This window comes from Oncorhynchus keta, chromosome 1, assembly GCF_023373465.1.
Source record: "Oncorhynchus keta strain PuntledgeMale-10-30-2019 chromosome 1, Oket_V2, whole genome shotgun sequence".
Lineage (NCBI taxonomy): Eukaryota > Metazoa > Chordata > Actinopteri > Salmoniformes > Salmonidae > Oncorhynchus > Oncorhynchus keta.
In genome coordinates, this window is record NC_068421.1 from 45,309,562 (window position 1) to 45,336,112 (window position 26,551).

Genomic DNA, 26,551 nt, shown 5'->3' on the forward strand with positions numbered 1-26,551 from the left:
TATTATTTGCTCTAAATAAATTTGGTCTGGGGGACAACTTTATAAAATGGGTGAAAGTTTTATATGATGATCCTCAGGCTGCTGTCCTTACTAATGGGCTAAGGTCAAATAGCTTCTCTATACACAGAGGTACCAGACAGGGCTGTCCTTTATCCCCCCTCCTCTTTGCACTCGCTATGGAACCACTGGCCGAGGCCATCAGGGTAACGCCTGCTATACAGGGGCTGTTCATTGGTGATGTTCACCATAAAATAAGCTTGTATGTTGATGTCCTGATATTCATCTCTAGTCCCGAGACTTCAATTACATCTCTTATTAATATTATTGAATTATTCAGCAAATTCTCAGGCTACAAGATTAACCTTACTAAGTCAGAGGCTATGCCACTTGGTAGCCTACACTCTGTACCTAATACTTCTCCCCCCTTCCCTTTTAAATGGTCTCCCTCAGGTTTCATGTATCTGGGTATATTTGTAACTCCTAAATTCCAGCAAATGTACAAAGCCAATTTTGTTCCCTTGTTTGATACAATAAGACAGGATGTGGAGCGCTGGAACTCTCTCCTGATTTCTTGGTTGGGTAGAATATCCCTCTTGAAAATGAACATTTTACCTAGACTACTTTACCCAATCCAAATGATCCCAGTATTACTCTCCAATAAGGTAATAAAGGATGTAAATGGATGGCTAAGTTCCTTTTACATGAAGTAAACGCATTGCACCTGCCCAATATCAGGTTCTATCAATGGTGTGCCCACCTTTGTTATATTTCTGACTGGATCACAAATTATGACTCCTCTATTTGGTTAGACATTGAGACTTCTCTTTCAAAATACCCCTTACAGGATCTTTTATTTTTCAGAAGTTTCAAGTCTGTAGAAGATCACTGCAATAATCCCGTTACACTTAACACACTCAAAGTATGGTGGTCAGTTCAACGCTTCCTGGGAAGGTCCAAACTAACCTCTGCTCTTACCCCAATTCTTAACAACCCAGATTTCAGTCCAGGATTGCTGGATGCTGGCTTTAATGTATGGCTTAATAAGGGCATACGCAGGCTAAATGACTTATTTGCTGATAAGATTTTGTTGTCATTTGAGCAGATGGTCGAGAAATATCGACTCCCAAAGCAGGAATTTTTCCGCTTCCTACAAGTAAGACATTATATTCTGAAGAGCACCACCTTAATTGGTAACCCTGATGTGTCTGTCATTGAAAGAATGCTTTTTTTCCCACAAAGGAAAATGTCTGTAAGTCTGTTTTATGATACTTTAAGGTCCTTTTCTGCTATCAACACACAGAGGGTGAAACAAGTGTGGGAGAAAGAATTGTCTGTTACTATTGACGAAGAGATGTGGGAGGACATTTGGAGATATGCAAAAACAATATCTATATGTACATCGTACTAGAGCAACCCAATTAAGAATAATACACAGATTGCATATATCCCTAAATCGCAGACATGCTTTTAGCCCCACTTCCTCTTCCCCTCAGTGTCTTAAATGCAAAACTGATACAGGCACCCTAACACATTGTTTATGGTCATGTACCAAAATACAAAGATACTGGTCTGGTGTTCTGCAAGAAATTGAAAAGATCCTAGGGGTTGATCTAGAATTGGACCCAGTTTCTTTACTGTTAGGTCTCCCTAGTCTCCCTAGGTCTCCCAGGCAAAGCGTCAATAAAGAACTAAGATCGAATCATACTACACTGGCTCTGACGCTCGTCGGATGTGGCAGGACTTGCAAACTATAACATACTATAAGAGAAGCACAGCCGTTGAGCCTACCAGAGCAACTAAAGTGCTTCTATGCTCGCTTCGAGGCAAGCAACACTGAAGCATGCATGAGAGTATCAGCTGTTCCGGACGACTGTGTGATCACGCTCTCCGTAGCCAATGTGAGTAAGACCATTAAACAGTTCAACATTCACAAGGCCGCAGGGCCAGACGGATTACCAGGACGTGTACTCCGAGCATGCGCTGACCAACTGGCAAGTGTCTTCACTGACATTTTCAACCTGTCCCTTACTGAGTCTGTAATACCAGCATGTTTCAAGCAGACCACCATAGTCCATGTGCCCAAAAACACTAGGTAACCTGCCTAAATGACTACAGACCCGTAGTACTCACGTCTGTAGCCATGAAGTGCTTTGAAATGCTGGTCATGGCTCACAACACCAGAAACCCTAGACACACTCCAATTTTCATACCGCTCCAACAGATCCACAGATGATGCAATCTCTATTGCACTCCACACAGCCCTAGGAACACCTATGTGAGAATGCTATTCATTGACTACAGCTCAGCGTTCAACACCATAGTGCCCTCAAAGCTCATCACTAAGCTAAGGACCCTGGGACTAAACACCTCCCTCTAAAACTGGATCCTGGACTTCCTGACGGGCCACCCCCAGGTGGTAAGGGTAGGTAACAACACATCTACCACGCTGATCCTCAACACGGGGGCCAGAGACCTGGCCATGTGGTGCCAGGATAACAATCTCCCCCTAAACATGATCAAGACAAAGGAGATGATTGTGGACGACAGGAAAAGGAGGACCGAGCATGCCCCATTCTCATCGACAGGGCTGTAGTGGAGAAAGTGCAAAGTTTTAAGTTCCTCGGCGTACACATCACGGACAAACTGAAATGGTCCACCCACACAGACAGCGTGGTGAAGAAGGCGCAGCAACGCCTCTTCAAACTCAGGAGGCTGAAGAAATTTGGCTTGTCACCAAAGACACTCACAAACTTTTACAGATGTGTGTACATATCTACCTACATGTACATATTATTTCAAATACCTTGACTAACCGGTGCCCCCACACATTGACTCTGTACCGGTAACCCCTGTATATCGGCTTGTTACTGTTATTTTACTGTTGCTCTTTAACTATTTGTTTATTATTGACATTTTTTATTGTTGGTTAAGTGCTTGTAAGAACGTATTTCACTGTAACGTCTACACTTGTATTCGGAGGATGTGACAAATACAATTTGATTTGATACCAGCAACCCTTTTGCCAGCTCCCTTCCCGCCAGATTTGTCCTGTCGGACCCTGGATTCGAATTGGCAACATACCAGCTTCTGGCTAGCCCCTCTTAACCACTAGGATGCTTGCCTATATAACTGGGAATATTATTCACCCATTGGAGACTTCTCAGAGGAGGAAGGGGAGCACTGTCTTCCTCAGTGAATTGAATTATTTTTTTTGTCAATTTTAAAAGTTATAATTTTTAGATAAAACTATACTAAATATATTCACGTCACCAAATAATTGATTAAAACACGATGTTTTGCAATGAATGTCTAGAGTAGCCTCAACATCACTCTGTAGGGTAGCACCATGGTGTAGCTGGAAGACAGGTAGCTTCAATCCTCCTCTGGGTACATTGAATTCAATACAAAACCTAGAAGGTTCATGGTTCTCACCTTCTTGCATAGACACAGTAAGACTTACACAGTGCAAAAAATGTGGTAAGTAGTCGACTCAAATAGAGAGAAAGACAATAGTTTAACAGTTTTGAACAAATTAATTTATTCACAAATGAAGGAGAAGCGAGAGAGAGAGATTTTTTTTCTCATTTTCGGTTTCACTTACTTAGCTAGCAAATGTAGCTAACTAGTTTAGCCGACTTAAACACCCTGGTCAAACAGAGGAATGTTATGTTAGATACTGTAGCTGGCTATATCCAACACAACACTGGTACTCTTCCAAGTCAAGGTAAGCTTTTGGTTTGACTAATTTATTGCCACTGGGGCCCACCGGTGTAACTGCTAACTACTGACTGTAACGTTCTGCATGATTGTAGCGGGATTACAAACGCATTACTTCTATTAGCTATGCTGACTATGGCGTTACTTTAGCTAATATAGGGACAACAATGTAGGCTGTGTGTAGCGGTTTTCATATGGTTTGGCTTGGAAAGATTTTTTCACCTGCTCATGTTGTGCATTGGATTCCACAAACGAAGAGAAAAGGTGAGAGGAAGAGAGTGAAAGTAAACTGTGTTTACCGTGTTCAGGGGTGTATTCATTCCACTGATTCTGTTGAAAGAAATCTGTAAACGGAATCAAACGAAAAGAAATGGGGATAAACATGCATGAATTTGTGTAATATAAACTCTTGTTTGATTACATCCTAGATCTATAAACTCAAATTTGGACTCACCTACTCATTCAAGGGTTTTTCTTTATTTTGAAATCAGAACTATGACATAATACATATGTAATAATGTAGTACACAAAAAAGTATTAAATCAAAATATATATATTTTTTATATTCTTCAAAGTTTACACCCTTTGCCTTGATGAGAGCTTTGCACACTCTTGGCATTCTCTCAACCAGCTTCACCTGGAATGTTTTTCCAACAGTCTTGAAGGAGTTCCCACATATGCTGAGCACTTGTTGGTTGCTTTTCCTTCACTTTGTGGTCCAACTCATCCCAAACCATCTCAATTGGGTTGAGGTTGGGTGATTGTGGAGGCCAGGTCATCTGCTGCAGCACTCCATCACTCTCCTCCTTTGTCAAATAGGCCTTACACAGCCTGGAGGTGTGTTTGGTCATTGTCCTGTTGATAAACAAATGATAATCCCACTAAGTGCAAACCAGGTGGGATGGCGTATCGCTGCAGAATGCTGTGGTAGCCATGCTGGTTAAGTGTGCCTTGAATTCTAAATAAATCACAGAGTTTCACCAGCAAAGCACCCCCACACCGTCACACCTCCTCCTCCATGCTTCACGGTGGGAACCACACATGAAGAGATCGTCCGTTTACCTACTCTGCATCTCACAAATACACAGCGAATGGAACCAAAAATAAAACATTTGGACTCATCAGACCAAAGGACAGATTTCCACCGGTCTAATGTCCATTGCCTGTTTGCATGGCCCAAGTACGTCTCTTCTTCTTATTGGTGTCCTTTAGTAGTGGTTTCTTTGCAGCAATTCGACTATGAAGGCCTGATTCACGCAGTGTCCTCTGAACAGTTGATGTTGAGATGTGTTTGTTACTTGAACTCTGTGAAGCATTTATTTGGGCTGCAATCTGGTAAATCTAATGAACGTATTCTCTGCAGCAGAGGTAACTCTGGGTCTTCCTTTTCTGTGGCGGCCCTAATGAGAGCCAGTTTTATCATAGCACTTGATGGTTTTTGCGACTGCACTTGAAGAAACTTCTAAAGTTCTTGAAATGTTCCGGATTGACTGACCTTCATGCCTCAAAGTAATGATGGACTGTTTGTCTTTCCTTATTTGGGCTGTTTTTGAACTTGGTCTTTTACCAAATAGGGTTATCTTCTGTATACCACCCCTACCTTGTCACAACACAACTGATTGGCTCAACCGCATGAATTTAAATCCATTCCAGGTGACCACCTCATGAAGCTGGTTGAGAGAATAACAAGAGTGTGCAAAGCTGTCATCAAGGTCAAATGTGGCTACTTTGAAGAATCTAAAATCTAAAATCTATTTTGTTTAACACTTTTTTGGTTAGTACATGATTCCATATGTGTTATTTCATGGTTTTGATGTCTTCACTATTATTCTACAGTGTAGAAAATAGTAAAAATAAAGAAAAACCCTTGAATGAGTAGGTATGTCCAAACTTTTGACTGTTACAATACGTTGTAAACTATCACTCATAGTCTCATTATGGTAGCAACCTCATGATGGGTCAAATAAAAATTTGAGTATCATGTAGTAGCCCGATGCCACATTGAACTAGGTGAATAGAATATGAATGGAAGTCATCCAGTATGCTGTAATAGAAATAAGGCCATGCTCATGCAAAAACAAAATGTCCTCCTCCCATCTTAAACGGCTATGACCGCCACTGTATCCACCATTCGTGTTAAAGTGTTGCATGGCCTTACAATGTTCAATAAAGACAACATAACAACCAGGAAACCCTCACAATGGCGGTTTATGTTTTAAGAAATGTATTTATAGTGGAATAAAAATGACAACATAAGAAAATAAAGCATAGAAATTAGCAGCCAAATCCTGCCCAAGGTCTCCCAGTGAAAGTCTGAGTGCTACTTCTTCTACATGACGATTCCTCTTCATTCCAATTCAACTCCCTTTAGCCTTCAAGGTAATTGGCAATCTCATTTCAACTAGGCTTGATTTAATGTCTATGAATGTTTTCGTGCATAAAAGTTAGGTGCACAGAATCCCACTAAACCCGGGAGTTCATCCAGCTGACCCCACATTGTCTCAGTTTGCATCCCAAATGGCACCCCATTCCCTATATAGCGCACACTACTTTTGACCAGAGCAGGTAATAGCAAAAAAGGCACCATTTAGGACGCAATCTCTGTGACCTAGCAACTAGATATTATAGAAAAACTGATAATTAGGGTGTGAATGTATCATTACTCATCATGCCTGTAGTTGTATGTGCTTGTATGTGGATGTGTGGATGTGTTCCCACAAGTTCAATTTGATGGTTAGGCTGAGGGCTTGTAGAAATAGAGAGCCCCTGGAACCTCCACAGGGAAACCCTGGTTGAGCATTCTGTATTTACACACTTATGACAACAATGTTCCATAAGAGGATTGTGTGCATTGACACTATAGCCTCTGTATGATATAACAATGAGCTCTGTACAGCCTATTCTTTACCCCCTCTCTCTGTATCCATAGAAGCTCGAAAACAAACGCACTGTACAGAAAACATTTCTCAGAGAATAGTTATACATCAAAAACCAGGACAACGTCACTCACAGGGTAAAACCTCTTGTAAAGCATAAAACATAATTTATTTGACGGGTATTCACATTGTATGGAAACATGTCGGACTGGTCTCTAGTGGTAAAATGAACAGGCATTTGAGAAGAAATCGAATCCTTTGAAAACGGATGATGATCCCAGATGATGATTTCATTTGTAAAATGAAACTAAGGAATAGAATGGCCCTGCATACCACAAGTAAAGGAATTGTTAAATTACAACACCACATTTGGTTTTATTGAGGGACTTTTAATGGGGCATACTTCATATTTGTTGAATGTGGTGACATTGGCTACTAAATTAATTCACTAGTGATTTTCTAGCATTGAAGTGAGAGAACCTTTAAAAAAAGTGGTATTCAAAGTTGGGGTCGCTGCAGTGGGGTAGGCAAAATGTTTAAAAAATGTTTTTTTTTTTTTTACAAAACATTAGCAACACCTTCCTAATACCCTCAATTTGTTGGGGCATGGACTCTACAATGTGTCGAAAGCGTTCCACAGGGATGCTGGCCTATGTTAACTCCAATGCTTCCCACAGTTGTGTCAAGTTGGCTGGATGTCCTTTTAATGGTGGACCATTCTAGCTACACACGGAAAACTGTTGAGCATGAAAAACCCAGCAGCGTTGCAGTTCTTAAAACACTAAACGGTGCGCCTGGCACCTACTACCATACCCCATTCAAAGGCACTTAAATCTTTTGTCTTGCCCATTCACCCTCTGAAGGTCACACATACATAATCTATATCTCAATTGTCTCAAGGCTTAAAAAAACCTTCTTTAACCTGTTTCCTCCCCTTCATCCACACTGATTGAAGTGGATTTAACAAGTGACATCAATAAGGGATCATAGATTTCACCTGGATTCACCTGGACAGTCTGTCATGGAAAGAGCAGGTGTTCCTAATGTTTTGTACACTCAATCAGCATGTAGATTTTTTTTAGGAACAAACAATTTAGTGTACAGATTATTGTATGGAACAATATAGAAATGTTTTTGAGAAAGATCATTCGAAAATATAATTTTATTCAGTAAATGTGTTTATTGGTTTCTTTTATTTTTTTTTATAAGAGATGAAAGTGCAATGAATTGAAGGTTATTTATTGATGTAAAAATGTAAATGTACAGATTTTAAGGTTGTGTCATTCGATTTGTGGTTGGTTCGCGAGAAATTCTCTGGGAAAAAAACGAGGTCCCCAGACATTCTGGCGGAAAAAATGGATTCCCCGCTGAAAAAGTTTGAATACCACTGTTCTAAAGAGATCTTTTGCATTTGTGGCCTGCTGGCTCAAGAGATATAGATGAAGGCTTTATGAAAATAGACAACAGTTCTTTCTCCAGTCTCAGATCCTCATTGACCCAACCTAAGCAATCTGCTTAGCCGTTTCATTATCATAATTGTAAAAATATATGGCCTAGGTTTTTCAGCCGCCTACACTAAGGCAGGAGAACGCATATACTATGGGGAATGTTTGACTGACGCGTTGTATAGATGCCTTGAAAAGCAATTTTAGAGATGAATGATATCAACTAAATAGTGGATTCAATTCAAATGCTGAAAGAGTCCATCCAGATTTTAGATTGGATGTGACAAATACAAATGAACCTAACATACCTGGATGCCTCCAATCAAATACTTTGTCAAGATGGCCTGGTTTCAGGCACTCTTGACATATGAGTGGCACACCTTTTGGGCATTGTCAAGGAGACGGATCCATCAAAGCCTAATGTTGACAGACAGGCCACAGTTGTTCACTGTCGCCCACTCATTTTAGTCCATTTAGTAGAAAAGCACAGCCAAAACAGCAAATCTCAAGGACACCACCAGCAACTTATAAAACATCCAGGAAATGAGTAACATTATATGCTACATCGAAGAATTTGCGATATGGTACACTGAATAAATCAACTTGAATGAACACACGGAGAAAGAACAGCTTTGCTCCACAAATCAAATCTGGCCTTGATTTCATTACAAGGGTCGTATTCATTAGGGCATGTGATGGAAAACACTTCCATTTTATTTTTGCTAAGTTTCTGATTGGACAAGTTCAAGTAGGCCCTCCCTGTTTCACCCCTTTTGTTCAGTTTGGTGCCTAATTAATAGGACCCAGATCTTGCAATGAGGGTCTCTGTTGATGGTTCGAGGGACAGCTCACCCCAAAATTGAAGTTTGTACGAATTGGGAAATCAGTAGGCCTCTACCCAATTATTCCCATTTAATTTAGGCTCCATATAATTTTTTTGCGATGCATATTGCAGAATTTACAAAACAGATGGTGATCCAGGAAAAAATGTCACATAAAAGACTTCAAACCCCTCATACATATGAAAGCGTAAGACAATGTTTCATTTGGGGTCTTTAAAAAATCAAAGTAAAATTCCTGTAAAAACATTTACGGGAGCATTCAGTTTGAATTGGTTCTGGAATGTGTTGGATTCTTCCCCAATGCCACCATCTCAGTATGACTCTACCTCTGCAGTGTGACTATCTGCATTGCCTGTGTGTACTGTGTATGTAGTGTCTGTGTGTATGTGCCGCGCATGCCTTTGTGCCCGCATGTGTGAGTGCGTGCATTCCTGCGCGCGTGCATGAGTGTATGGTGCACGCCGCAGAGAGTGGGTCTGGGTCATGTCAAGGCAATAGTGCAGCACGAAGACGAGAGAGTGTTGAACAGATGGAATAGAGAGCACAAATTGGGAATAGTGAACTCATATCAATCACTTACAGTATATGCGATTCATATGAGACTGTATACCACAGTGGGCAATGGGAAGAAACTCAAAATGGTGGTATGTTGTGGTATCTAGTGTTAATGCCCCATGATCTGGGGGCAATATCAAGAGACAGGTCCCACACATGAGCAAAGGGAATGAATGATGACTATTTCTGATTACATTGGGGTTCTTTGTGTCTCTGGGCAAATTCTTTGAACGGGAAACTCATTCTCCCCTCCAATCATCAGCATCACACTTGCTGACATGCATTGCTGTCTTTCAGAAATATATCTAAAACATATTTTTGTATAGAATATAATCACTATTATAAAACAAGTCATTGTGTTTGTTTTTATCTTCGGTTCTCTTTGTCGTCGTTGTCTCAAGGCCGTGATGCCCATCGTTCAAGATCAGCTTCTTTTTTTGGCACTTTCACACACAAAAAAAAGTATTCAAAGAATGATGCTGCATTGGAAGTCTTTTTCTATGTGTTCTCTGTTTGTAGCTCTGAAAAGGCAATAATGTACACACTCGGGAAAAGAAAACATCGTATCGTCTCAGAGAACAATAGAATGGTAACAATATGATCAATGTCAAGAACACAACAAAAGGAGAAATAATTTAAAAACAGATCAACAATTAGCACAATGAGTGACAGAAAATACTGCATAGTACAAATGCACCATAACCTGTGTCCTTCACATCCTAGACAGGGCATGGGGCCTTCGAGACAGACAGCCCATACAGAGAGGTTGTGTCCCTTCTCACGGACTTCCTCTGGTAGTCTCTATGGATATGTCCAATGGCAGTTCCATCTCTAAGCCCAGGGCATCATTCCAGAGCTCAAAGATCCCTTCCACGGGTGACGCGCTCAAAATATCCACAGCCAAAGACATCGCCCCAGCCGCTGTCCTCCAACATCAAACGCACCAGGACCAAAGCAGCTCCTGTCACAGTACCACATGACCTTCCCATGATGCTCCCTGTTGCCCCTGTGGAGGGGTGCCTACTGGGTACAGTAGTACAGTGGGTGTGTGGTGGTCTAGGTAGGTATAAAGGGGTTGTCTAGGTCAAGGGGGTGCTTCCTTGTTATTCGGGTTCGCTACTGTTGGTCGTTTTCTCCCACTCTATGCTCTCCTCGCTGTGAGTCGGCGAGGCCCCATGGCTGGGGCCGCCCCCGGGACGCATGCCACGCAGCCCCTGGAAGCGCCGGCACTCAGGGCAGATGCGGATGTGGCTGCAGCCCCGCGCCACCAGAGCTGCCTCCTGTGCCAGTCTGTGGGAGAAGGGCTCGGAGAGGGGCAGGCCGGCGGCAGCGCCACACAGCTTGCCATTGCTCAAGCTGACAGCAGCAGCCCGCCGGCGCTCCTCCAGGGGTAGGGGGCGAGGACGGAGCATGGTCGTCCCCCGCCGACGCCTCAGCTGTAGGCTGTCCCGGCACAGGACGATCCCCTGCAGCTCCCGTAGCATCTCCTCACACACCGACAGCTGAAACACACACAGGGAGAGAGAGGCCGGGAGATCTCACTGACACACTGCAAGATCAGAGACTGACGGGCAGGCTGAATTTTAAAAAATAAGTATTTTGGGTAATAGACATAATACAACAAAATGTACAATGTGGACCCAGACGATATCACTTGAAAGCATGAATTAAAACGCTTGTTTCCAAAGTGGTCCTCCGACTGACAGACACCATGCAGGACAGACAACAGCTACACAAATAGGATAGAGTGGGATGTACTGGGCATTTTAGTCTGACAATATCTAACAAAAAGAGCTTAAGATTAAGTTTGTTGGCAAAATATCACAAAAACCTAGGGGTTTCAAGGAAAAATAGACAACTGTACAACATTCTATATGGTACTTGATGGTTAAATACTGACATTGCAAAATGATTCATCCCCCTTAGCGTTTTTCCTATTTTCATGCATTACAACCTGTAATTTAAATAGATTTTTATTTGGATTTCATGTAATGGACATACACAAAATAGTCCAAATTGGTGAAGTGAAATAAAAAAAAACGGAGAAGTGGTGGGTGCATATGTATTCAGCCCCTTTTGCTATGAAGCCCCTAAATAAGATCTGGTGCAACCAATTACCTTCGGAAGTCACACAATTAGCTAAATTAAGTCTACCTGTGTGCAATCTGTCACATGATCTGTCACATGATCTCCGAAAATATACACCTGTTCTGAAAGGCCCCAGAGTCTGCAACACCACTAAGCAAGGGGCACCACCAAGCAAGCGGCACCATGAATATAAAGGAGTTCTCCAAACAGGTCAGGGACAAAGATCAGGGTTGGGTTATAAAAAAAGATCAAACACGTTGAACATCCCACAGAGCACCATTAAATCCATTATTAAAAAAAGAATATGGCACCACAACAAACCTGCCAAGAGGGCCGCCGGGGAGATTGGAGTATCTTGGAGTATCCACTTTAAGCCGTACACTACACAGAGCTGGGTTTTACGGAAGAGTGGCCAGAAAATAGGCAAACATGTTTGGTGTTCGCCAAAAGGCATGTGGGAGACTCCCCAAACATATGGAAGAAGGTACTCTGGTCAGATGAGACAAAAATGTAGCTTTTTGGCCATCAAGGAAATGGCTATTTCTGACACAAACCCAAAACCTTACATCGCCCCGAGAACACCATCCCCACAGTTAAACATGGTGGTGGCAGCATCATGCTGTGGGGATGTTTTTTCATTGGCAGCGACTTAGACACCGGTCAGAATTGAAGGAATGATGGATGGCATTAAATACAGGGAAATCCTTGAGGGAAACCTGTTTCAGTCTTCCAGAGATTTGAGACTGGGATGGAGGTTCACCTTCCAGCAGGACAATGACCCTAAGCATACTGCTAAAGCAACACTCGAGTGGTTTAAGGGGAAACATTTAAATGTCTTGGAATGGCCTAGTCAAAGCCCAGACCTCAATCTAATTGAGTATCTGTGGTATGACTGAAATATTGCTGTACACCAGTGGAACCCATCCAACTTGAAGGAGCTGGAGCAGATTTGCCTTGAAGAATCGGCAAAAATCCCAATGGCTAGATGTTCCAAGCTTATAGAGACATACCCCAAGAAACTTGCAGATGTAATTGCTGCAAAATGTGGCTCTACAAAGTATTGACGTTTGGGGGGTGAATAGTTATGCACGCTCAAGTTCAGTTTTTTTTGTCTTATTTGTTGTTTGTTTCCACAATAAAAAATATTTTGCATCTTCAAAGTGGTAGGCATGTTGTGTAAATCAAATGATACAACCCCCCAAAAATCTAATTTAATTCCAGGTTGTAAGGCAACAAAATAAGAAAAATGCCAAGGGGGTGAATACTTTCGCAAGCCACTGTATATTCAAAAGTATGTAGACACACATTTAAATGAGTGGATTTAGCCATTTCAGCCACAGACATGCAATCTCCATAGACAAACATTGGCAGTAGAATGGCCTTACTGAAGCGCTCAGTGACTTTTAACGTGGCACTGTCATAGGATGCCACCTTTCCAAGTCAGTTTGTCAAATGTATGCCCTGCTAGAGCTACCCCTGTCAACTGTAAGTGCTGTTATTGTTAAGTGGAAACATCTAGGAGCAACAACGGCCCAGCCGCGAAGTGGTAGGCCACACAAGCTCACAGAACGGGACCGCCGAGTGAAAGTAGTGTGTAAGAATCGTCTGTCCTTGGTTGCAACACTCACTACCTAGTACCAAATTGCCTCTGGAAGCACAGTCAGCACAATAACAGTTCCTCAGGAGCTTCATGAAATAGGCTTCCATGGCTGAGCAGCCACACGCAAGACTAAGATCACCATGTGCAAGTGTCGGCTGGAGTAGTGTAAAGCTCACCACCATTGGATTCTGAAGCAGTGGAAATGCGTTCTACGAAGTCATGAATCACTCTTCACCATCTGGCAGTCTGACGGACAAATCTGCGTTTGGCGGATGCCAGGAGATGGCTACCTGACCCAATGCATAATGCCGACTGTAAAGTTTGGTGGAGGAGGAATAATGGTCTGGGCCTGCTTTTTATACGTTGGGCTATGCCCCTTAGTTGCATGAAGGGAAATCTTAACGCTACAGCATAACAATGAAATTCTAGACGATTCTGTGCTGCCAACTTTTTGGGAACAGTTTGGGGAAGGCCCTTTCCTGTTGCAGCACAATGCCCCCGTGCACAAAGCGAGGTCCGTAAAGAAACACTTTGTCGAGATCGGTGTGGAAGAACTTGACTGGCCTGCACAGAGCCCTGACCTCAATCGCATCGAACACCTTTGGGATGAATTGGAACGCCGACTGTGGGCCTAATCACCCAACATCAGTGCCCAACCTCACTAATGCTCGTGGCTGAATGAAAGAAAGTCCCTGCAGCAATGTTCTAACATCTAGTGGAAAGCCTTCCCAGAAGAGTGGTGCTGTTATAGCAGCAAAGTGGGGACCAACTCCATATTGATGCCCACGATTTTGGAAAGAGATGTTCGACGAGCAGGTGTCCACATACTTTTGGTAATGTAGTGTATTCCTTTCGCATTCTTATATATTATATGAAATTATTGTGAAATACTAGTTACATTATACATTTTGCCATTCTCATCCTCGTAACATAAGACAAATCCCTGCCCTGCATTTCCCTTATTGCGTTAAATGTGTGTGCTGGTTTGGTCTCCTCTCTGTCTTCCTCTCCCAATGATATCACACAGTGTCAGTGTGGACTAGACGAAGACAGGGCGAGGAGAACAGGCATGATAATCCACACATCACAGTTAGCTGTAGTCACACAGTACATCTTTCTAACTGTGTTGGCCATGGCATCTCCCTTTGTGCAATGTAATAGAAGGGAACAAGCTTACAGAGGCATTGCGTGGGCTATGAGCCATGCCATTATAACTGACAAAAATCAAACAAGCCATTCCAGATACGCACTTAGATAGATAGATAGATAGCTTGTGCGCACACACACTAATTTGATTGTTTCCTAGTCCCCCCAAAAAATAAGTCAGGTGGCATGGGCTTTTCTGTACACAGGCTGGTTTATTTAGATATATATTTTTTTATATCACAGTGTTGTATCGGGAACAATTGAAAACAGTCATATTTCGTAAAGAAAAACATCACAGAAAGATACAGCAGAAACTGAAATTAAATCATTTCCAAACCATGAAACTACGTCTCGTTCAAAAATGAATTCAAAGCGGGCTGATTTGAGGTTGTTCAAGAATAAAAGCACAGCATTTACAGTCACATTCACTACCAGTGGAGACAGCTGAGGTCTACTACATAAAGGCATGCAGATAGATAGTGTATGTGAGGTATTATCTTTGGCAGAGGTCTCAAGAGGCAAATAAAAGGAATGGCGCACACTTGGCAAGGGGCTGGCAGGGATAGGAAGCTATGTGCTTCACCCTGTGTGAGGCAGCATAGTGGGGCTCGTGGGGCTTGCTGCTTCTGGAGTCGAGCTGCGTCTGGGAGAAGAGCGCATCAGGGCGGGGAGAGGGAGACAAAGCAGATGCAGGTAAAATAGCCCTCTCTCACCTCTGTTCCGGGCGTCTGCCGCAGAAACCACATAAACTCCAGCACCGCCATGAAGATGGCCACCAGGAGACCGCACACCAGCACCACGAAGATACCGCCTATGTTTTCCATGCCTAGTCCTAGGAGAGAGGGAGAGAGCGAGGGCGAGAGACAGAGAGAAAGAAAGAAAGAAAGAAAGAAAGAGAGAGAGGGAAAGAGATTCAAAAAAATTCAAAACCCAGAAATACCTTATTTAGATAAGGATTCAGTCCCTTTGCTATGAGATCCGAAACTGAGCTCTGGTGCATTCTGTTTCCATTGGTCATCCTTGAGATGTTTCTACAACTTGGAGTCCACCTGTGGTAAATTCAATTGATTGGACATTATTTGGAAAGGCATCACACCTGTCTATATAAGTTCCCACAATTGACAGTGCATGTCAGAGCAAAAACCAAGTCATGAGGTCAAAGGAATTGTCCGTAGAGCTCCGAGACAGGATTGTGTCGAGGCACAGATCTGGGAAGGGGTACCAAAACATGTCTGCAGCATTGTAGGTCCCTAACAACACAGTGGCCTTAATCATTCTTAAATGGAAGAAGTTTGGAACCACCAAGACTCTTCCTAGAGCTGGCTGCCCGGACAAACTGAGCAATCGGGGGAGAATGGGCTTGGTCAGGGAGGTAACCAAGAACCCAATGGTCACTCTGACAGAGTATCACAGTTCCTCTGTGGAGATGGGAGAACCTTCCAGAATGACAGCCATCTCTGCAGCACTCCACCAATCAGGCCCAGATGTGCAGCAACGCTCCCCATCAAACCTGACAGAGCTTGAGAGAATGTGCAGAGATTGGGAGAAACTCCCCAAATACAGGTTTGCCAAGCTTGGACCGTCATACCTAAGAAGACTCGAACCTGTAATCGCTGCCAAAGGTGCTTCAACAAAGTACTGAGTAAAGGGCCTGCATACTTACAGTATCAGACACAAGTTTGGACACACCTACTCATTCAAGGGTTTTTCTTTATTTGACTATTTTCTACATTGTAAAATAATAGTGAAGACATCAAAACTATGAAACAACACATATGGAATCATGTAGAAATGCAAAAGTGTTAAACAAATAAAATGATTCAAAGTAGCCACCCTTTGCCTTGATGACAGCTTTGCACACTCTTGGCATTCTCTCAACCAGCTTCATGAGGTAGACATCTGGAATGTATTTCAATTAACAGCTGTGCCTTGTTAAAAGTACATTTGTGGTATTTCTTTCTTCTTAATGTGTTTGAGCCAATCGGTTGTGTTGTTACAAGTTAGGGGTGGTATGCAAAAGATGGTAAATCTATTTGGTAAAATACCAAGTCCATATTATGGCAAGAACAGCTCAAATAAGCAAAGAGAAATGACAGTCCATCATTACTTTAAGACTTGAAGGTCAGTCATTTCAAGAACTTTGAAAGTTTCTTCAAGTGTAGTCGCAAAAACCATCAAGCACTATGTTGAAACTGGCTCTCATGAGGACCTCCACAGGAAAGGAAGACCCAGAGTTACCTCTGCTGCAGAGGATACGTTCATTAGAGTTACCAGCCTCAGAAATGGCAGTCTAAATGAATGCTTCAAAGTTCAAGCAACAGAAACATCTCAACATCAACTGTTCAGAGGAGACTGCGTGAATCAGGCCTTCATGGTTGAATTGCTGCAAAGAAACCACTACTGAAGGACACCAATAATAAGAAGAGACTTGCTTATGCCAATAAACATGAGCAATGGACATTAGACCGGTGGAAATCTGTCCTTTGGTCAGATGAGTCCAATTTTAAGATTTTTGGTTCCAACCTCCATGTCTTTGTGAGACGCAGAGTAGGTGAACGAATGATCTCCACATGTGTGGTTCCCACCATGAAGCATGGAGGAGGAGTGATGGTGTGGGGGTGATTTATTTGAATTCACTTAACCAGCATGGCTACCACAGCATTCTGCAGTGATACGCCATCCAATATGGTTTGCGCTTTGAAAGGCTATCATTTGTTTTTCAACAGAACAATAACCCAACACACCTCCAGGCTGTGTATGGCCTATTTGACCAACAAGTAGAGTGATGGAGTGCTGCAGCAGATGACCTGGCCTCTACAATCACCTGACCTCGACCCAATTGAGATGGTTTGGGATGAGTTGGACAAACACTCCAGGTGAAGCTGGTTGAGAGAATGCCAAGAGTGTACAAAGCTGTCATCAAGGCAAAGGGTGGCTACTTTGAGGAATCTGGTTACTACATGATTCCATATTTGTTATTTCATAGTTTTGATGTCTTCACTATTATTCTGAAATTTAGAAAAAATAAAGTAAAAATAAAGAAAAATCATTAAATGGGTAGGTGTGTCCAAAATTTTGACTGGTATTGTATGTAAATGTGATATTACATTTTTTTTTGTTTTGCTTTGTCATTATGGGCTATTATGTGTAGATTGAGCGGGGAAAAAACGATTTAATCTATTTAAGAATAAGGCTGTAACGTAACAAAATGTGGAAAAAGTCAAGGGCTCTTGAATACTTTCCCAAATGCCCCCACACACACATACACACTTTATTTGAATCCATCAATCAAATGTACAAAAATGGATCCAAATATTTCAAAGGTCCCTGTATGTATGGCACTCAAGGGTACAGAAAGCACCTCCTCCAGACAGTGAGGCTGCCCACGACAGCTGAAACAAAGCAGTACCTAGCCAAATTGCTGTGCCCTAGTTTTTGTCAGGCCCACAATCTGGAGGCCACGCACTGCAATCCTGTGTACGTGACTGCCAAATATCAGCGACACCACCTTGCACCTACACCCGAGTCTGTCCAAGCATGCCACGTGGGGCTGGGATTTAAGCACGCACGCACGCACACACGCCCACACACCACAGTCAGCATCACAGTGACCCTGACACTTAACCAATCTAAATAGGGGGAGTAAGATGAAAGGGGGAGGACAAGGGGGAAGGATGGATGGCTAGAGAGAGAATGAAAGATGGAGGGGTAAAGGCACCTTTGGCACGGTGATCCTCCTCCTTTGGACACTTGCCACCATCCCACCATTTCCTCTTCAGGATCTCTAGACGGTTGTCTTCTTGCAGCTTGAGGATGGCAAGGTCAAACTCATCCCGGTACACTGACCCTGAGGAGGAACAGCCGAATGCACAGAGGGTCACAGCCCTGCAAAGACCATCTCGTCAATGAGTGAACATATATTTCAATTCCTGGAAAGTTTCCTGTAGCATGTGTTTTTATGCATTATGATGATGAGTGCAGTTTACAAGAAGTGCTAGTCTATATATGTGAGTGTGTCAACGTAACCTTCCTATGACCTATGATTTGCATATCCCACACTGTATTCTGAGGCAGTGTTTCTCAAATTGAATAAACACTGGTAAGTGGTAAGGCTAGGGGTTTCCGAGGACCAGTTTGGGTAACGCTTTTCAAGGACAAAGACCAACGCATTTGTTGGTTTGACTTTGAACAATGAAATATAGATTATTCAAGCAAACTCCAGTCCATACCAAGAGCGGCTTTAAATAATTTCACTCAACCAGCTTCACCTGGAGTGTTTGCTCCACTTTTCATGGACTTTGAAACCGAGGTTAGTGACAGCATTTCCTTTTCATAAACACTGCACTGAGGACAGCGAACAGAGAAAACCCATACATTTGGCAAAAAGATGCCCGCTTACAGTTAGCGTCGTGTAAATTATGTCTCTTCTCTTACCCACTGCAATGCCGATGTTTCCAACAGGCCTATCCGGGTGAGGTTACAGTTGATACTCTCTCCTCCTGCCCACCCACCCCTCCTTCTCCTCCATCCCCTTCTCACCACTTACCCACTGGCATGCCGATGCCGTAGCCCTTGGTGTCCAGCAGACCTCCTATCTGGGTGAGGTTACAGTTGCGCTGCCGGTAGTACTCGTTCATGGTGCTCTCTAGCAGGTAGGCATAGTTGGAGTTGACCACGCGGGCGATGCCCTCCTCTGTGCTCTTCACAAACACACTGGGCTGCTTGGAGTGCATGAAGTTCCACATGCGCTGGTACGTCTGGTAGCGCGAGTTCTATGATATAGGGGGACATGTCATAGAAGCACGGTCAGATTTCAATTGTTACATTTTTTATTGAACCTTTATTTAACTAGGCAAGTCGGTTAAATAGTCACTTATTTACAATGACGGCCTACTCCAGCCAAATCCGGACGATGCTGGGCCAATTGTGCTCCGCCGTTATGGGACTCCCAATCACAGCCAGATGTGATTCAGCCTGGATTCAAACCAGGTACTATAGTGACACCTCTTGCACTGAGATGCAGTACCTTAGACTGCTGTGCCACTCGGGAGCCCAATATGGTCTGATCTGAGGGCTGAGGGCATGCTTTGAGCTCTGGAGCACAGAAGAGGCCTCATTGGATTCTAAAGGAGAGAGAGGAGCTCACTCTCTCTCCGATTCTCCCTCTCTCTTTCTGTCTTTGTCTCTGTCTTTCTCTCTTGGTCCCTCTCTCTGTCTCTCTCTGTCTTTCTCCCCCCCTCTCTCTTTCTCTTTGACAGGTGAAACCCTGCTTTGTGGCCAACTACATAGACAGACAGGGAAAGTCAGTGGCTGACCCACACTGCCTATCTCTCCAGGTGCAGCACTGAGCTTTCCTTCAGGGGGAAGAGGATATTGACAATCAGACAGGAAACAGATAAGTCATGGTCAGTGGAGACGTAGAGGGGGACAGACAGTGAGGTGACAGGGTCTAAGATAAGATCAGTGACAGGTCATCTATTATGGTGGAGGGGGCCGTGTGTGTGTGTGGTATGTGTGTGCCCTTCACCTGGAAGAAGGTCATGGTGGAGCCCCCGTGCATGGTGCCATACTCGATGGCCGTCTGGTCAGCCAGGTCGTCCACTGACTCAATGGGCACCTCCATCCTCTGGACAGTGAGGAAGGCAGCCAGGTTGGCCGTGTAGGACGAGATGATGATCAGGGTGAACGCCCACCTGGAGGGACAGCGGGAGCAGCAGTCAGACGTACCGACTGGGACCACCTCAGAGGTACAGTATCAGCTATAGACTCACACAGACTACCCTCAGAGGTACAGTATCAGCTATAGACTCACACAGACTACCCTCAGAGGTACAGTATCAGCTATAGACTCACACAGACTACCTCAGTGTCTACCAGGTATAATGTGCCTTCTGTCACCCTGAAGATGGCACAGTGACGCTGAAACGTTGGTGTTTTCTTACCCAATAAATGAATGTTAAGGTTATACATATACAGTGTGCTACTCGTTGTTTTTATAGCTTACCAGGTATAGACTCACACACAGACTATCTCGGCGGCACGGTATCAGGTATAGTATCAGACGCTGCGTTTTCCATGACCACGTGACCTGAATAGGAAATACTCAGGGCCAAGATGGCAGGCTAATTGGAGCAGCGACACACAAATTACATGATCAAAATGTTACTTTGATATCCCTGAAACCGCAGTAGAGAGAGGTCAAAAGCCACGGGCTACAAGTACGGTTCAGGTCTGCAAGGTAGTGTGGAAGCTTCGAGACGGATACATATGCAGTATGCATACAAGTGTCTAAGTGTGACTGAGTGAGTACACTATTACCCTTTTCCACACTACTGCGCCAAACCGAGCGGGACCTTGGTTATACATCCGCCATAGTTGCTGGAACTGTGCTGGGAAGGACAAAGTGAGAATCATTTTTTATTGTACTCACCATACTCCACTGACGCAGCGCGTGGAGAGGGCGCGGGGGGCGATGGTGGACCCCTGCTGCATGAACCCCCCCACGGGGAACCAGAAACTGTTGCCCAGCGAGTATTGGTTGATGAGGAGGTTACAGCGCCCCTTCAAGCAGGGGTGGGGATTGTACCACTCGTAAGGGGTGAGTCTAAACATACACGCAGACACACAGACATACAGACATGAACGCAGGGACACAGTGAGAGAAATTAGAGGGGGGAAACGACAACTGAAACAGTCAGCGAAGCACAAAGTAATCTTGAATCCCATGAGGTGGTGTAACGTGGTTTTTAGTCCCCCTGGGTCAGCTGGTATACGCTCCCATACACCTGCTGCAGTCTGCTGTGAGCAGACCATTGAGCTGCCATGACAGCTTCCGGTATATTACTGTGTTTGTAGGATGATCCAAGTTCTAAAAACCTGTAATTAATTTAAAGCATGCTTCGACCACAGGCAAATCTTCAATGGGAAAACACAATGCAGTACAAGGGGAACACTGTATTAAGCTTCCTTCAACATACAAACTTAGTAAAGAATAATTGACCTTTGGCAACCCCTCCTCTCAGAATGTCTCATTACAGCTGTTGTCGCTGTCACTTTTCAGTGGGAGGTTGTTTTCTTGTATTGTTGCTTATTTAAATGTACCAAATGTTTCTTTCAGGTACAGTCACATGACATCAGCATGTAATCAAGATGATTCCACTTCCATCAACTTGAGAAAGGTGCCCCCCCACACTCTTTTTTTCACAGAAATGAAATGACTTATTTACACAATAAATACATACATACATTATGACATCAATGGGTTGTGGCCTGCTACCCAAATAATCTCTCCTTCCTCCTGAAGTGTGCACTCGTTCACTACTCCATGGGCTATAGGGAATTCCCGTATACCAGTCATTTCCTTTCAAATCCATGAACAAGTGCACAACTCGGGAGAAAGGAGAGACTATTGGGACGCAACACATAGTGCAGAGTTGTACTGAATACGACATGTCAGTTCCTCCAAAGCACCAGCAGATGTCAATGTGGAGCTGAGAGGAGTTGGAGGACGCACCTGGCAACCAGAAAGAGCACACAGCTGACTGCCAGGTAGGCTAGCAGCATAAAGAGCCACACCCCAGGGGAAAAAGGGTCTAGGAAGGAGAAGTAGCCAGGTCTGCGCCCCAACACACAACACACACACACACATACAGAGAGAGAGAGAGAGAGAGAGAGAGAGAGAGAGAGAGAGAGAGAGAGAGGTGGTTAGCTGCATTACATATACACAGATACACCCTAAACCAATACATCTGTATGACCAAGGGTTCCTGTGTTTTCTCGGACTGAGACTCCGAGACATGGAGCTATATGCCTCAGGTCTAGATTTACTACTGGGAGATTTATCAGCCTGAGCTTTGTATAGAGCTAATTCATACTGCTTAATTATCTAGCACCGATGGCCATTGTCCACACAATGAAACCAATTATGTCTGAAATAGAGCTGTGGGAAAATGCATGGTTGAATTTGACCGCAGAAGGCTAGCGCAGTAGCTAGGGGCAATTACATTATCTTCAATGGAGATGGAGAAACTCAAAGCAGTCCAGTCCATCAAAGACAAGAACTGTAAGGAAGGACCTGGTGTTTTTAGGGGCAACAGCACAGCTTTGTAGATTATCGGATTAATTTTAAGTGATCAAACAGCTTATTGTAAGAGTAGGCCTATTCTCATGACATATTCTTAACACAGTGAGGCCACATTTGATATGTAACATGTATCATCAATTCACCAAAATGACAATCCCCTTGATAATAAGCCATACAACATACATCCAATACAAATGCCCCCCCCCCCCCTAAAAAATGTATTTTGTGTGCGGCGAGCGGATAGGATTTAAAGGTCATAAACCATTCTAAATGATGAATTAATGCGTAATTAGGCCTGGATGAGGCCGGATATTCATTAATGTGTCTGTAATCACTCCCATATTAGTGTAATTGAGCAACATAGGAGTGGAGCTGGAGATTTCTAATTACAGTAGGGAGAATTAGGACTGTCTGAAGAGCCTAATGCTACCAGCTGATGGTGGCCTGCCTTCTGAAAATGATCCATTTATGGTGCCAGCATCAATGTATTCTCTGATAAGGGACTCTGTAATGGTACTCAAACTGGTCAGAGGCCATTATAGTGTCAGAGAGAGTCTTTGAAACGAGAAAGGGTAGTGTGTGTGTGAATCTTCTTTGAGGATGTGACCGCCAGGTTCAAACCCGGGTCTCCTAAGACAAGACTGTCTTAGCCCACTGAGTTAACGCCGAGGCATTGTAAAACCACCTCCGTTACAAAGGCAGGACGTACAGTAAAACGTCATGCCTATAACAGCGCAATGCAGCGACAACTCCTGCAAAATAAGAAACCACACGGCAAAAAGTAACTAGGTGAGGGTTGTGCTGACACGATCCAATCTGGTGCCAAGTGAAGTGAGCGTTTTGTTTACAGCGCTACTCCATTTAATTCCCTGTTTTGCCACTGCCACCAGCAGATGGTGTAGTGAAAAGATCAGAAGAGACCATTAAGAAAGAGCAGAGATGGTTGAGGAAGCAGCACAACACCAGCAGATGGATGTAGTGAAAAGATCAGAGAGAGAGAGAGAGAGAGAGAGAGAGAGAGAGAGAGAGAGAGAGAGAGAGAGAGAGAGAGAGAGAGAGAGAGAGAGAGAGAGAGAGAGAGAGAGAGAGAGAGAGAGAGAGAGAGAGAGAGAGAGAGAGAGAGAGAGAGAGAGAGGGGGATGGATGGGAGAGAGAGAGAGAGAGAGAGAGAGAGAGAGAGAGAGAGAGAGAGAGAGAGAGAGAGAGAGAGAGAGAGAGAGAGAGAGAGAGAGAGAGAGAGAGAGAGAGAGAGAGAGAGAGAGAGGGGGGATGGATGGAGGGGGGAGAGAGAGAGAGAGAGAGAGAGAGAGAGAGAGAGAGAGAGAGAGGTAGAGAGAGAGAGAGAGAGAGGAGAGAGAGAGAGAGAGAGAGAGAGAGAGAGAGAGAGAGAGAGAGAGAGAGAGAGAGAGAGAGAGAGAGAGAGAGGTAGAGAGAGAGGACATGCTGTTCACTAATCTCTACTGTGATATGAATGTTTAAGGAGGTAGAGAGGGCATTGGGCTGTGTGATATACAATAACACCTATGAAGTGAGCTCAACTTTCAAGAAGTAACGTTGGTACATAAGAACAAAAACATAGCCACAACTGAAGTAATGGAAAAAGTTGCCTAGGAGAATCAAAAATGAAAGACCAGAGTCAAAGGGACTGACAAGGCGAAGGTCTGTGTGACCAAACTATAGTTTTATGATGTTACACCTTGAAAGTGATACAGTAGTGTGTTTGTATTCTCTTGGCATTCCTATCAAGTATGGCTCGGCCAACAATTCTATTTACTTGTGTAAAGCCACTGAGTATGTTCTCCTCTCATCCTGTATTTAACAGTAGCTCATTCTCTGTGGCCCTCCAGACATCTCAGCAAAGCAGTGCTAAAACCCTTTAACAAGCAGCTCAACCGGGCAGTTGAGCTAATGTTGACAACCAATTCTACACTCAATTAAACGTATTCATTTTGTTTGGCATATTCTTTTAGTTAAAGGATCATGTGGTTTTCATTATCGGACTGAAACACCCATTCAAATATGGCTGAAAACCAGGAAGTGAATGTGAGCTAAATGAATTTGAATATTCATATTTTGACACAAATATGTATATAAAGTCAATTAATGTATCATCTTTTTTATGATGTAAAAAGTCTATGCAAATTCTAAGACAAATTGAATTTACTCTAATGTTTGCTATGCATTATTTATCGAAGTTTATGTCATGCAAACAAAAATGAGCAATTTATGGCCTATATTGAGGCTAAATACACATCTTTTGCAGAACAATACTTTTCCTGATATTTTTTTCTTGGTGTGCCAGTTAAAGGGTTAAGTTGTTAACATATTATTCTGTGTGTGTGTGTGTACTGGGTGATGCAGGGAGGGAGGTAGGTAGAGTTGATTTCTTCTCAAATAGGAGAGAGAGCCCCCTCATGCTGTCAGGAAGCTCTCTGAGGTGCCAGTCATCCGCACTGATCTGTAGTCAAGGTGGGCATCACGACCGGTGAAGGCAGCTACGAGCACAACAGGGATTTTTTGGGTAAAACTTTACTTGAAGCCTGCACGTATACTGGTTTATTACTTGTTATATGCAAGTATGCGCCTATGATTTATTAAGCGGATTATAATATGTAATGGCTCAGTTTTTCCCCCCAGGACTGTTACCACTTGACTACGGGCTCTGCACTGTACAACAGGTCTCTGACTGTATTCATGGCTGTATCCACGCATGCATGGCACTTTGACTGGATAGGAAGGTCTTTATTGGACATGAGCCTTTATAGAGTGTAATTATCATCATCATCCCATCAAATGGAGAACCGGGGGAGGCGCCGGTTGTGACAACTGCCTCATTGCCCATGTTGGTTTTACAAGCAAATCCAAACAATAAGAAATGAAGCGTTATACAAACCCCTCTCCCCGTGGGCACCACTTTGTGTTAAGTGGCGGGATAGAAGACCTTTAGCACGGAGTTTCTAAACCCAGAGGCGCAACATCGCGAGACTTCCGGGAACGCTTAGGAAGCAGACCAGGCTGGGGTTTGAGAAGCCAATGAGAGAAGTGAAAACTTCATCCTTAGCTGTTACATTTCTCAAAATCTAATGGCACAACCTACGATTCGAGCCAATGTCTTAAGTAGTTGAACTTGTTATTACTCCAACCTCTTGAAAGCGACAAACTGACACGTTTTCATTTTTTTTGTCAAAAACAACTTTATATCAAAGGAATGCCTTTTGATTTGACGGCCAGCACAAGTGCAGTTTGAAACGGGGACGACCGCTAGACCTGATGACGTGTTTCTGCGCGTGAGCTTAGCTAGCCAATGTCCACATGACACTGTCCACATGACATTGCCTACAAGTGTGATCGGGGATTTCTATTGGAGAAGCAGTTTCTTCCTATCTTCATACTGTACTGTCTTTGCCTTTAGTGAGCGAGGTCACGTTCAAGGATTTCACCAACATGTCTTCCTCCCTCCCCTTATTGTCATTCCCCACGCATTCAACCTGGGAGGGAGGTGTGACTGCACTACAGAAACACACGTTTTTTTTTCCAAACACCAGCCCCCTTGAGAGATGCATGCCTATTTGCGGTCCGCCACTCACATCGCTGTTATTACGGTCTCTGTGACTACGAAGGTGGAGGTGTTCTGTTTATGTGGTGGGGGGGGCTGATTGGCCTGCCGTCCCAGATTCCCTCAGTGCTCTCTCTCGCAGGATGTCTGGGGCAGCTGAGAGGGAGAGGGCAGGCGGGGAAGATGGAGGTTGGGGTGAGATTGGAGGGGGACAGACACACACAATCAGGATCCCAGTGCCACACTCCCACAGGGCAGCTTGTGGCACCACTCCCCTCTATACCAACCCTCTAATTAACTTGTGGGTCTAATTAGGTTTCTAATCTCCATACGCAACCCTCAATACTCTTTCTCTCTCTCTCTCTCTCTCTCTCCATTTCTCTCTTTTGATCTCTCTGTCTGTTTCTGTCTTTAATACTACTACTAGAAAGGAGGGACTGGTGGAAAGATGTGCTCAGAACATAGAAGTAGGGGATTATGAGAAAGGGTGTTTGATGAAACAAGTGTACAGATTGGTGGAGTGGTCTGTCTCGGAGTATACTCCAACATGGAGACATGAAGGACTTGAAGGGTAATCAAAAGAGGACCATCCCAAAACACTTTATAAAACCAGTATTTTTCAGAATTTTCAAGATAAGCAAAA

The 26,551-nt window shown here is 43.6% G+C and overlaps 1 protein-coding gene across 5 annotated transcripts in view; it reads right to left on the reverse strand.

The window, feature by feature from the left end:
- Positions 1 to 5,906: 5,906 nt before the first annotated feature.
- The window catches only part of LOC118386320 (glutamate receptor ionotropic, kainate 4-like), a 440,995-nt gene continuing 420,350 nt past the window's right edge, over positions 5,907 to 26,551 (reverse strand). For 4 of the 5 annotated variants that reach the window (XM_052525982.1, XM_052525992.1, XM_052525998.1 and 1 more), the window contains 7 exons: positions 21,783 to 21,891; positions 20,700 to 20,873; positions 19,797 to 19,962; positions 18,816 to 19,041; positions 17,988 to 18,116; positions 14,983 to 15,101; positions 5,907 to 10,937 (listed from right to left, as the gene is read on the reverse strand). In XM_052525982.1, coding sequence (XP_052381942.1) covers positions 10,539 to 10,937; positions 14,983 to 15,101; positions 17,988 to 18,116; positions 18,816 to 19,041; positions 19,797 to 19,962; positions 20,700 to 20,873; positions 21,783 to 21,891 — 1,322 coding nt within the window. In that variant the 3' untranslated portion in view covers positions 5,907 to 10,538. Of the gene's footprint in view, positions 10,938 to 14,390; positions 14,913 to 14,982; positions 15,102 to 17,987; positions 18,117 to 18,815; positions 19,042 to 19,796; positions 19,963 to 20,699; positions 20,874 to 21,782; positions 21,892 to 26,551 lie in introns of those variants that run through there. The other variant, XM_052526002.1, reaches the window with a different exon arrangement.